Source organism: Convolutriloba macropyga, chromosome 2 (assembly GCF_964194025.1).
Source record: "Convolutriloba macropyga chromosome 2, txConMacr16.3, whole genome shotgun sequence".
Lineage (NCBI taxonomy): Eukaryota > Metazoa > Xenacoelomorpha > Acoela > Convolutidae > Convolutriloba > Convolutriloba macropyga.
This window is the reverse complement of record NC_134469.1, coordinates 43,056,137-43,069,753: the sequence shown is the minus strand read 5'-3', so window position 1 is coordinate 43,069,753 and position 13,617 is coordinate 43,056,137. Positions and strand designations below refer to the sequence as shown.

Genomic DNA, 13,617 nt, shown 5'->3' with positions numbered 1-13,617 from the left:
ATATGTTGATTTGACTGCTTAGAAAGCCAAATGGACTTATCAAGAGTGAGCTTTGATTGAATTGCTCTTTCTTTGTTAATATTAAAAAGATCGATTTTTTTTTCAAAAAAAAGACCGACTGATTACAATCAGAATTAATTTTGTATTGTAACAAATCAAGTTTGAATCAACCCTAGCCTTGCTATTGCTGTTCGTCCATTAAGAACACTCAATTGTTTCGAATGTTATATATCTAGATAATTTGTTAGTGAAAAGATGAAAATAAATGCTGCGTTTTTGATAATCATAGAGTAAAGTTAGCAAAAAATGATGAAATTTGAATTCCAGACTACTTTCAAGGGAAATGGAATTATGAATGACTTCCTATCTAGCTTACAGATCTTAAAGATTGTGTTAATGGTTTTTGGGTGTGTACTTCCGTCAAAGTTAATCAAACTGGACTAAAGAATCCTAGTTCAGGAAATTTTTGAAAACGTCTGAATTTTAAAATATTTAGCCAAAATTTTAGCCAAAAATGAAATCAAAATGATCACTACTTTTTTGTCTTTTAAAAAAATTCAACAGTAATTTTGTTAACAATTTTTACAAATTTTAGCAAAATTGACGAAAATTGGGTCAAAAACTACGGAAAATGTGGAAAGCAATAGAATTCAATCTAATTTTCTCAAAAGTTCAAACCTCGATAACTCCCTGTAAAAAGCAAAAATCAAAAAATCTCTTTAATTCCGTATTCTACGCTTGACGAGCTTTCTAATAATACCAGTATCAACTCTCTACAAAGAATATATCGATCGGCCAAAATTGTCTGAATAAAAAAAACCATTTGAGTATATATTCCCCCCCCCTCAAGAGGGGTCGGAACAATTATTGAGTAAGCATCCTTCAAAAGCAATATTTTTAAAAAGGAAAAGAAGGTAAGTTTCACGTTACAAACTACATCCTTAAATCATCCTTTGCACCATGAATTTGGCAGACTGAGCAGAAGTTGGTGGGGGGATGAAGTGAGGAGTGGATGATCACTTCGCTCGCTGAATAGCAATTAAAAAGTTATTACTAACAGTCTTGTTTGCTTAAATTTTATGCAACCACAAATGAAGTCCTTTTTAAAGCAACAAAACATTAATTCTTTTAAAAAAAAGAACACTGAATTGAAGAAGTCTAGTTTTTTTCCAGTTACATCATGAGGCCTTGAAATCAAAACTACTAAATGTGGATTTTAGCAACAAGGTTCTAAACAAAGCAGTGGAAACAACTTCTACCAGACACTTGGAGTATAACATAGCCTCAGCCGACAACTGTTCTTTCTAAAAAGATGTGTCTATATAGAATGTAAAAACGTATATGTTGATAATACAGTTGGTAGCTTCTTTTCATGCGAAAGGAAAACAAGAAGGCTCGGTAATGTGCGTCCGCACAAAAAGTTTCAACCCCGCCCATCCAAATATTTGGCATAAATGTCAAACAAAGGAGGAACAGAAGAAAACGCCCAAAAATTCAAGTAATTTTCAAAAAAAAATGTGATGAACAAAAAGATCGACTCCAACTCAAATATCTCAGTGGAGTAAAAAATACTGCATTAGAATGATGAGATCAGCCGTTATTAAGAAAGCAAATCAAGACAAACGACAAAATCAAACAACAACAACAACAAATATTAAAAAAAAAAAAATTTAAAAAAACCAAACTTATTATATTAAAAAAGTCAAAACTGAAAAAACCTATTAACAAGGTCAAAAAGGCGTCAGATAAAACTGAAACTAAACAAAATAACTTTAACTTCACAAACAAAGATGAGACCACTCCATAATAAGTCTCGGTATAATAACAATTATACAAAAAAAGAACAAAAGCAACAGTTATGTTAAAAAAAATCGTTTATATTTTTAAAAACAATTTATTTCAATGAAATTAAAACCATTAGAGAGCAATTGAAAGCATCCATCATGTTTTTAAACACATATGCGTCTCTGTAGGAGGACATTAAGACCTGCACTTGTTCAATTTTTCATGCGGTTGCAAAAAGAACAACAAATAGAGAAAAACAAAAATTCAATTCAAACTTGCGAGAAAACACCATCGGAGCTGTAAAGCCAAATTTAGCCGCTCAAAATCCATTCAATTGAGCCTTCCTCGAGCGCCAAACTGTGATTTGCGACCTCTCTTTAATGTGAATAGGTAACAAGTAGAAAAAAAGAAGGCAAAACTAAATAGAATTTTTGTATTTTTTGAAAACAGTTTTTTTCAAAGTAATGAAAGCCATTAGCTACAAAATGAAATATTTAAATAGGTTCTTTTATCCGTCCAAAGGAAGCGCCTTAGAACTCAAATTATTCAGAACGTTTTACATTTAGAAAAAGTGTCAAATATAGACTAGAATAAAAAAAATGGGTGATTTCTTTTTGCGAAAAAACCTTAACAAAGCCAGTAAAATCATAATTTTTTTTGCAAAACATTAGATAGTGCACTCTTAGACCTTCCTTCGACGACAATAATGTCATATGTTTCCGGTAATTAACGAGTCTAGGTAACAATTCGACAAAAAAAGAACAAAAATGCAAAGTTAATAAGTGTTTCTTTTATTTTTGAAAACAATTGTTTTCCAAGTGATGAGTGTGTACTACCGGCAAATTTAATCAAAGGGATCTAAAGAAACTTATTTCGGGCAATTGTTGATGAAAAAGGCTGAATTTTTAAATATTTAGCCAAAAATTTATCTAAAAAATTAAATCAAAATAGTCAAGAATACAATTTCGTCTTTAAAAATAAAGCCTGCAGTACTATTCTCAACCATTTATACATGTTGTTAGCAAAATTGACAAAATTTTAGGCAAAAATTCTGAAAAATCTGAGCAAAAATGACGCAAATCGGTCTAATGTTCAAAAAAATTTAAACCCCGATTACTCGCTCTAGAAAACAAATTCAAAAAATTCTTTTTAATTCGATATTCTACGATCGACGGGCGTTTTAATGATACAACTTACAACTCCTTATTTAGGTTCTTTTGTTCGTTCAAAGGAACCGCTTTAGACCTGAAATTATTCAGAATATTTTACATCTAAAAAAAGTGTCAAATATAGACTAGAATAAAAAAAATGGGTGATTTTTTTTTGCGAAAAACCCTTAACAAAGCCAGTAAATTCATGAAAATTTCTTTTGAAAAACATTAGATAGTGCAATCTTACACCTTCCTTCAACGACAATAATGTCATATGTTTCCGGTAATTAACGAGTCTAGGTAACAATTAGACAAAAAGAACAAAAATGCAAAGTTAAAATATGTTTCTTTTATTTTTGAAAACAATTGTTTTCCAAGTGATGAAAGCCATCAGCTACCTACTCAAATCAGAACACGGGCTCTTTTATTCCTCCAAAAACAGCCAAGCAGACGAGTCACTATCTGGGAAATTTCATACGACTAAAAAGACAAAGTAAAATTGACAGTTGAAGACCATTGTAAAAATTTCAATTAAATTCTTCGAGAAAAGGGTGTCGGAGCCGTTAAAATCATTATCTATGCCATTAAAGACTTTTATGTGTTCAATTGTGCCTTATTTGAAAAACCCATAGCGTATTACGGGATCTGTCAGTAATGTGGTAATGTGACAAAATAAGAAAATACGTAAAAATGCACCAATGCCAAAATGAAAATAAAAAACTTAGTGAAATCTAGTAGTATCAAAGACAGAAAACCCCAACTTAACGCGTAAAACCGCAAAAAAGATTTAATTTGAGCTCAGTAGAAAGAGAAGGAAGAGGAAGAAGCAGTCTTCCTTTTCTGACACCAAGCTATAAATAGACCAAATTGAGAGAAAATAGTGGCCAAGTTCAATAAGCCATTGTTTTTTATAAAAAATCAACATTTTTAAAAGTCAAAACGACTATAATCTTTCGAGTAAAGATTCTATATACACTAATTTGGAAAAGGTTAGGAAGCCATTTTGAAATATTTAGCCAAAAATTTAGCTCAAAAATTAAATCAGAATAGTCAAGAATACAATTTCGTCTTTAAAAATAAAGCCTGCAGTACTATTCTCAACCATTTATACATGTTTTTAGCAAAATTGACAAAATTTTAGGCAAAAATTCTGAAAAATCTGAGCAAAAATGACGCAAATCGGTCTAATGTTCAAAAAAATTTAAACCCCGATTACTCGCTCTAGAAAACAAATTCAAAAAATTCTTTTTAATTCGATATTCTACGATCGACGGGCGTTTTAATGATACAACTTACAACTCCTTAATTAGGTTCTTTTGTTCGTTCAAAGGAACCGCTTTAGACCTGAAATTATTCAGAATATTTTACATCTAAAAAAAGTGTCAAATATAGACTAGAATAAAAAAAATGGGTGATTTTTTTTTGCGAAAAACCCTTAACAAAGCCAGTAAATTCATGAAAATTTTTTTTGAAAAACATTAGATAGTGCAATCTTACACCTTCCTTCAACGACAATAATGTCATATGTTTCCGGTAATTAACGAGTCTAGGTAACAATTAGACAAAAAGAACAAAAATGCAAAGTTAAAATATGTTTCTTTTATTTTTGAAAACAATTGTTTTCCAAGTGATGAAAGCCATCAGCTACCTACTCAAATCAGAACACGGGCTCTTTTATTCCTCCAAAAACAGTCAAGCAGACGAGTCACTATCTGGGAAATTTCATACGACTAAAAAGAAATTAAAATGGACAGTTAAAGACCATTGTAAAAATTTCAATTAAATTCTTCGAGAAAAGGGTGTCGGAGCCGTTAAAATCATTATCTATGCCATTAAAAACTTTTTTGTGTTCAATTGTGCCTTATTTGAAAAACCCATAGCGTATTACGGGATCTGTCAGTAATGTGGTAATGTGACAAAATAAGAAAAAACGTAAAAATGCACCAATGCCAAAATCAAAATAAAAAACTTAGTGAAATCTAGTAGTTTCAAAGACAGAAAACCCCAACTTAACGCGTAAAACCGCAAAAAAGATTTAATTTGAGCTCAGTAGAAAGAGAAGGAAGAGGAAGAAGCAGTCTTCCTTTTCTGACACCAAGCTATAAATAGACCAAATTGAGAGAAAATAGTGGCCAAGTTCAATAAGCCATTGTTTTTTATAAAAAATCAACATTTTTAAAAGTCAAAACGACTCTAATCTTTCGAGTAAAGATTCTATATACAGTAATTTGGAAAAGGTTAGGAAGCCATTTGGACGTATCAAAAGTGAGCTTCGCTTACAAATGTTGTTGTTTAACTAACATAAAAAAGATTTTTTTAAAAAAAAAAGACCAACTGATTACAACCCGAATTATTTTTGAATGTAACAGCCAAAGATTGAACCAAAACCAGCCTTGCTATTGCTGTTTGTCCACTAAGAGCACTCAATTGATTAGAATGTTATAGATCTAGATAATTTGTTACTTAAAAGATCAAAAATAATTGCTGCCTTTTTGATAATCAAAGAGTACAGTTAGCAAGAAACGGCAAAAGTTTAATTCTAGACTTCTCTCAATGGAAATGGAAGTACGAAATGGAAATGGAAGTTTTCAAAGATTGCGTTAGTTGTTTTTGGGTGTGTACTACCGGCAAATTTATTCAAAGGGATCTAAAGAAGCTTATTTCGGACAATTTTTGATGAAAAAGGCTGAATTTTGAAATATTTAGCCAAAATTTTAGCTAAAAAATTAAATCAAAATAGTCAGGAATACAATTTCGTCTTTAAAAATAAAGCCTGCAGTACTATTCTCAACCATTTATACATATTTTTAGCAAAATTGACAAAATTTTAGGCAAAAATTCTGGAAAATCTGAGCAAAAATAACGCAAATCGGTCTAATGTTCACAAAAATTTAAACCCCGATTACTCGCTCTAGAAAACAAATTCAAAAAAATCTTTTTAATTCGAAATTCTACGATGGACGGGCTTTTTAATGATACAACTTACAACTCTACAATCAAAATATCGATCGGCCAAAATTCTCTCCCCCCCCCCCCCATCAAGAGGGGTCGGAACAATGTACGAAAGGATTGGAAATTGGAGATTATTGAGGGATATATAAGCTCACTTTTCTTAAAAAAATCACTTATAGTCTTGTGGTTGTTGCTCTGTCTATCGCGCATTTCAGTTGGCTACCTACAATTGAAAGCCATTTTTGATTACATCACACTCCTCTGGGTAATCAAAGACAAACGATAATCCAAATTTTTGTTAGTATCCATAATAGTACTTCGGATGGTCACTTTTTATGATCAGAGAGCTTAAAGTCAGCAATACTTCGAAGTTCAAAATATTTTCTCAGGCCTTTTTATTCACACTCAATGTCTGAAAATGAAGCCATATCACAAAATATTTCGAAAATTCATTTTTCATTAAAGTTTTTTCACTTTTCGGTGAAAGAAACTCCAGATTCTGACTTTTTTCTTTTTTCTAAATCGATCTCAAATGCTAAGAAAAAAGTTGCAGTAAAAAGTTGAAAACTAAATAATGTCTTACTTGAGCATTAACATCAGTGCTTTGAAAGCGTGGCGAAACTGTCTAATTCAATTACCGATTTTTTTGGAGACCTTATCAATGATACCACTCATGACTGCGCATACGATTGTGTCTCGGCAAAATAAAAAATTTCAGACGGGAGTTAAGTTCTTAACCCGCAAATAAAAAATTGGGAGTTTGGAATGAAACAAAAAGCAAGCAATATCACTTACCGCAATCAAACAGACAGTACTCTTTCTAGGTTACATGAAAAATTACCCATTGCCATTATACCCAATGCACTTTGACAATTTCCTTCAATAATCCGAATACAAAATAGCAGTCGCTATTACACGTATGTTTTAACAAACTCAAGCGGATAATTTTAAGGTGTTCTGATATTTCCATATCAACTCCCAAACGCCTTTGAAGTATGGACGTGGCCATTAAGAATGTTAGCACATACGTTTAATAATAACTGCTAACTCCTAGTTGGATTACTGAACGAAAACATGAAAGTGCATTGGGTATAATGGCATTGGTTATAATTGAAATGGGAAAATTGCCCTAACACCCTGTTTTTTATATCCGAACGAACTTGAAAATCTCCGAACATTCTATACAGACTCAAACAAGAAGTTCTAAAGAATTGCTTTGGTTTAACAAAGCAGCTAAAATACTGCAGGAAGGACTTTATAATGATTATTGTAATACATACTTAACATTGAATTAACAAATTTTGTTCTCAAGAATTAGTTGCAGTGAGAAAGCAGCTGTTTTCAAAAGAAATCGGACAAGGAGACAAAGTTTTACCAAGTTTTTACTCTCTAAATTTATTTTATGTTGTTATTTTTCAGGTAAAAGCTATTAATTAAGGACACTGAAACTAAGGCCTGACTGGGTGTGAACTAAAACATGTTTCTTAATTTTTTTCGTCTCCAAGTTCTACAGAAGCGAAGAAATAATCGCTGTCTCTGAAACTTTTGTTCATTTTGAACCAAATATTCAATGAAAACGACCAGAAGTTTCGTTCAAATCAGAATTCAACAGGAAAAGTTTTGATAGCTTTGATAGGCTCCTCTTGAGTAAAATTATCCAGATTAATAAGTCTCTAAATCTCTTCTAACTTGAAATTGATTGAAACAATAAAATTAAATTAAATCTATCCAAATGGTTACAACAATGGAATCAAAGTAGACTATAAGAGATTCGACAGTTATTTGGATCAATAATCACTGTGATAGAGCATCCATGTTCCTCTGAACCGTATCTAGAGTTTTAAACAGTTGCATTAGCTTGGCCTCATCCATTTCAACAGTCAGATTGGAAGACGGATTGTATCCACTATCTGCCATTTGCAAGTTCATAATGATCTGCGGTTTCTTCGTCCTTTTCAGCCCGGATTGAGCCAAAGTTACATCCAAGTGCCAATCAACGCTCTCCAATCTGTAAATACAGCGTCCAATTTTAACAATAAGATCAATCAGAATGCTGACTTAAATTTTGAATTGTAAAATCTGCAAATATATCAATAATATCAACAAAAAACGATCTTATTACCCGAAACGAAAGAAATAAGAGAACCAGAGTGCTTCACAAAAGGCTAAAATGCCACAAATCATTTAAGAACCCCAACTATTAATGAGAGCATTGATCAGAAATTGAAATTCTTCTCGAGCCATATTTCAAAGGCATTAGACCTTATTGCTCCGATCAGAAAAAAAGTTCCAAAAAACATCTGTGATACAATGATAAATGGAAAGAAAAAATTAACGATAGAAACAAACATTTTCAAGTTTTTGAAGAACATCCCACCGAAGAAAACACAGAAAAATTTAACAAAAATACAAATGTGTCATTGAAACTAGGTACGCTGATAATCCAAAAAAGATACAAAAGTTGAAATCACTCTGTCGGAACACAACGATCAAAAATACACTCATCAAAAGATTTTATTCATTTTCTAGCGAACAGTGCTCCTAACCTCAGCAAGGTACCATCAGCAAGATACCATCCAGACAAAAACTGCAGCAAACTGAACAAAAACGTTGCTATTTGGAAAATAAATACGAGCGATGTGGCCAGAGCAATTTAAAAACTTACAAACGGGGTCTCATCTGCCCATAATGGCATAGATAATAAAATTCATAAACTGGCGATGCCAGTTGTAAGTGAACCTCTTGCTTATCTTTATAATGACTGAGTTTTCGAAACGCTGTTATCCTAATTCTCTTAAGATAGCTAAAGTTCTACCTTTGTGTAAATCCGGAGATCCTGAACAACAAGGAAACTACAGGCTAATTAGTTTGTTACCTTCAATTAACAAAGCTTCTGAAAAATCCAATTCAACCAAATTTTCAACTTTGTTTCGAAATATAATATTGAAAAAAAACAGAACTTTTAGTGAATGCTTTAGTTGAACTGACCGAGTCCGTGAGAATGTCGATTGAAAACAAAAAACCCATTTAGAACTTGATATTCTTCATTCAAAGCTATTCTGCTATATTCAGTCGTGTCGAATGCCTTTTTGAACGGTTCTCTAAAGCCGTAGCAATCTAAGTGTACGAAGTAGAACGCTGTGATCAATTGTTTCGAAGCGTTTTTGGAGTTCGACACAATTGATCACAGGACTCATAAACTAGATTTCTACGGTTTTAGAGAACAGTTTAAAAACAAACTGAGAATTATAGTTTTATTCCATCTCAACAGGTTGAGATAAACAGCATAAAATCAAGGCGTAGAGAACTGATCAGGGATCAATTCAAGGGCCTCTCTATTTCCAATTGTACACAAACAATTTTTGCCAAACAATCAAATACAGCAACATGCGGCTGCTTGCTGATGATTCTACCGTATATGCAGGTAAAAACGTGTCCAAAAAATTGCACCTTCGAAGTTATGGTAAAACTGATGTTAATTTACTGATGGTAACTTAAAACTGAGGACAACAAAAACTTGATATGAAACAATTTTCCGCTGAAAAATAACCTCGTTCCTGAAAATTTTGACAAATTTACATGATATGAGTTTAACAACTTCTGGAGACGCTTTAGGGATTGTTTTAATTTTAATAGCAGGGCCATAATAGAAAACGTTTTCTTAATCCCCAGAGGTTCACATAATGTAATTTGGTCCACGATCTTAATTCAAGGACCCCGGCTCTTGGGTAAATCCTTCCAGATAACGACTTTTGTGACTTTGTACTCGTTTTGTCTGGTAAACTGAAATTCAATTCAGATATCCTGGAGACGTACAATTCAAACTACCTATTACTACCGATTATGAGCACAAAAATAAATCCATTTTTCACTCGATATTGCGCAAGAATTCTGGGCCAATCACGATGGAGTAGTGAGATTTAAAATTACTTAAAAATCCGTTACAAAAATGGTGCGAAAAAATTAGTGAACTAGTGATTTGGTCGCTTTGAAAATAATTTCGGCTAGCAATTGTAATTAATTGCTCTCCGCTAGTTCGACGCTTTTTAAATTAAATCCATTTTAACAATCTCGAGCGTAAAGTCCAGATGACCATGGGACGCAACAAATTCCACGTGCTATAAGCAGAGTAACCGCCAAGGGGGAATATGTAGAGAGAACCGAAAAACAACAATCCTGAAAAAAAATGATCGGGACCCTATTTAAGAGTCTGATCAGTTCATAGGTAATACCAGTGATGGTTAAACAATGTGATTTTCATTTCTGATCTCATTTTAAGACATCGAACTAATAATTTCTTTCGCGAAAAAGCCAAATATCCTACAAGTTTCCAAAAATGAACCAGTTTATTTCTAAATTTAATTCGGTTCATTTAAGACCGAGAGTTGAACGCAGGACAAGTATTTAATTAATTTTCTTTTTGAAAAAAGTTCATTTTTGACCTCTATGACAACTTTCTCCATCATTAGTAATATTGGATATAACCTTCAATTCAGGATTTCTTATTTCCAGATTGTTAGAGGGTTCAGAGACAACAACCTCATGTACACTGTGCGTGAGAAAAGCTTGAAAAGATGCTCTACTTGTTCAACGTTTACATGGGTAGAAAGCCTTGGGGAACAAAAGAGCGGGTTATACGACTTCGAGAGCTTCTGACCTGCAGAGGGTCAGAAAATCACAAAATTTCTTCTGAGAACTCGTAATATCAAAGCCATAAAACAATCAGCTAAAAACAAAACCACACTAGAATTAATTTTCAAATAACTCAAAGAGAATGTGACCTGTCTCTACTGAGACTACGCTACAAGTTGAAAGAAACAAAATAAAATTGGCAAATTTCCAAAACATCGAATTTTTTCTTTTACAAATTCAAAAACTCGTAGGAACGATACAATTTCAACAGAAAACCAGGTAATTTTTTTAAAAAACTGTTTAAGCCATTGTGTCCTGTAATTATTAACTGAGGTCATCAGACTACAAAATACGAACGATTTCAGGGACAACTCAAAGTAATTAAAACAATCGTACGAAAACAAGCTGTTTAAGCCATTAAAACCATAACTGTTAAGTGAAAAAAAAATTCACATGGGTTTTATTTGAACTTCCATAGCCCCTCCTTTTAGATCGACTATGTGAAACAGACAATAAAAAGAATAAAAAATCCATCAGAACAAAAATATAACTATAATTTCACAGTGTCAAAGCTTTAAAAGCAACAGTTCAACATAAAACAAATAAACAGATCAATGAACTAATGTTTGCTTAAAAAGGAACTGAATGACACCTGTTACTAAGGTACAAATTGACAAAAAAAAACAAAGGATAGAGTTCAAAAATACGTCTATATTTTTGAAAACAAATTCCAAGTCATTAAAACCAATAGCTATCAATTCAAATAAATAAAAAAGTTCATTTATACATTCATTGAAGACATTGACGCAAAATGTCATATGGCTACAAAAGAACGACAAAAACAGGCAAAATAAAATTTAAACGAATTTCGCCAGGAAACAGTGTCACTGACGTTAAATCCAGAAGATTATCATTAAAATCATAAATGTTCTAATGCTTTTCGTATCAACACCAATGTGACTTGCCTTTTTGTGATAGTCTGACAATAAAACTAAAGAGAACATCAAAAATTGACAAGCCTAAAAATCAAATATTAAAAAAACGAGTAGTATGAAAGCCCATTAAAACAAACCTCAAAAAAGCTCTTTAAACTCAAATGGAAGACGCATTTTACAAAATAACATATACAGCTCAAGCATGCCCAATGGATTTTTGATTAGTGACACTATGTCATGAGACTGCATAAAAACGCATTCACTAAAACAGAAGAATCCAATTAAAATTTACAAAAAGGCTTCACCGAAGTCATAAAAAATGAGCATTTCTCTGAAAACATATCCAAGTTCATTAGCACGTGAATGCAATCTGTAATTTGATCCCTAAGATGAAATCATTCTGGACTGTAATTAAAAGAAACGAAACTTTAATGAAGAAAGACAGCGCCCCAATACAATGCGAACAATTTTGAATGGTGAAAATCCAAGATGAGATCAAAGCAGACTTGCTATTGCAGCACCTCCCTTAAAAGCATGTGGTAGTTCCAAATGTTTGCAAAATCGATAATTTATCAAACAAAATTTAAATCTAAAAATTTATTTAGCATATTTATCAATCTAAATTCGCAAATAACAAATAAATTTACATTCCAGAAAACTCCCATAGGAAGCGAAATCGGAACTAGTCCTTTTTTGCAAAAAATGTCAGCATATTTTAGTTCTATGCTTTGGCAAAATTAAACAAAGTAGGCTGAAGAGGTATATTTGATGCCACGGTCAAAAAGGTCTGAATTTTTTTTTAGAAAATTAGCCATAATATTGGCTAGAAAAGTCGTATCAGAAAATTTAGCAACCCTCTTCCATCCTCAAAGTTAAAACCATCCATAATTTAACAATTTAACATTTTAGCAAAATTGACGAAAACTGAAGACAAAAAATCACAAAAATGTTAACAAAAACAACGGAGTCTGTCAACAACAGAAAAACAACCAATATTGAAGGTCGAGTCAAATTCAAAATTTGGATAGCTCGAAAAACAATTGACAAATCATTTAATTCGAACCTAGTTATATTCGGTTGAAATGGGTACTAAAAGAATACAAAAATTGGTCGAAGGTTTTCAAGTTCATATTATGTATGCATTTTTGAAACAATTATTCATTCCTGGTTTCATAACTAGCGAAATAAAATCATTTAAGGCTTGAATAGTTTTTAGAAATTTCTATCTAGTTTCAATGAGTAGCATTAGTATTCAAAAATACATTTTTTGAAAATTTTTCGGTTTTCGCCACAGGCACAAATGGATAAGACCCCCATTTGGTTCTAGCCTTCACTTACTAGTTAAAAAACATACCTGGATGGAAACACCGAGTCTTTCTTAAGAGCTGTCAGCAGATTTTGGAATTGCCCCTCATAAGCAGCATGCAGGGCTGATTTGCCATCATCCGAAAAATGTGATAAATATTCTAGACTGTTGAGGAAGTTGTGAGACTTGAGAGCGTATGAAGCCGCTTTCAGGAAGATGGTCGATATTGTAGTTAGCAAATACTCAACTTCGTTCAGCTCGCGTTCGAGCAATTTGGAAACTTTGTTGACTTCGGTATTGTCTAACTGTGGCTTCACATTACCAGCCACAAGTCTGCTCATAACTCTATCGCAGATATTTTTCACCGTTTTTGGTTCCATGGATCCTAAGATATCAGCACTTTGTTCCACAAAAGGCACGTCTGTGTAAAGTTCCTCCATTTTATCCTGAAAAAATTGAGTAGCTCAATATTCAAACTACAGTATGACATCTTGAAGGCACACGTACTTTTGATACACACAACTGTACAATTATGCGATACCGTCATTTAAAAAATAACCAGAAGGCACGTGCGATTCTGTGCGTAGCACAAGGTTCCATTATACGCATCAAGTTTTCGGAGTTTTTCAGAGAAAAATATCTTTCTAAGAGCAGGAGCACTTTTCATTGTCAATGAACCGTACATTTTTTTACAAACCAAGTCAGCAGCTACGAGGAAAAATTTGAAAAATAATCTCTAAAGAACAAAGGAATTATTTTAAAAAGCAGGTAGGATTATTAATTTCCAAAATTTTTATTTCAAAAAATTTTGTTCCAAATTTGTACGGTAACTTTACCCAACTGAGTACGATTCAAT

The 13,617-nt window shown here is 32.5% G+C and overlaps 1 protein-coding gene across 1 annotated transcript in view; it reads right to left on the bottom strand.

The window, feature by feature from the left end:
• Positions 1-7,587: 7,587 nt before the first annotated feature.
• LOC142358682 (COMM domain-containing protein 10-like) overlaps positions 7,588-13,617 on the bottom strand; it is a 30,714-nt gene continuing 24,684 nt past the window's right edge. The window contains exons 2-3 of the mRNA XM_075410191.1: positions 12,810-13,207; positions 7,588-7,896 (exon numbers count right to left, since the gene is read on the bottom strand). Of these exons, the coding sequence (XP_075266306.1) occupies positions 7,683-7,896; positions 12,810-13,207 (612 nt within the window). The 3' untranslated portion in view covers positions 7,588-7,682. The remainder of the gene's footprint in view (positions 7,897-12,809; positions 13,208-13,617) is intronic.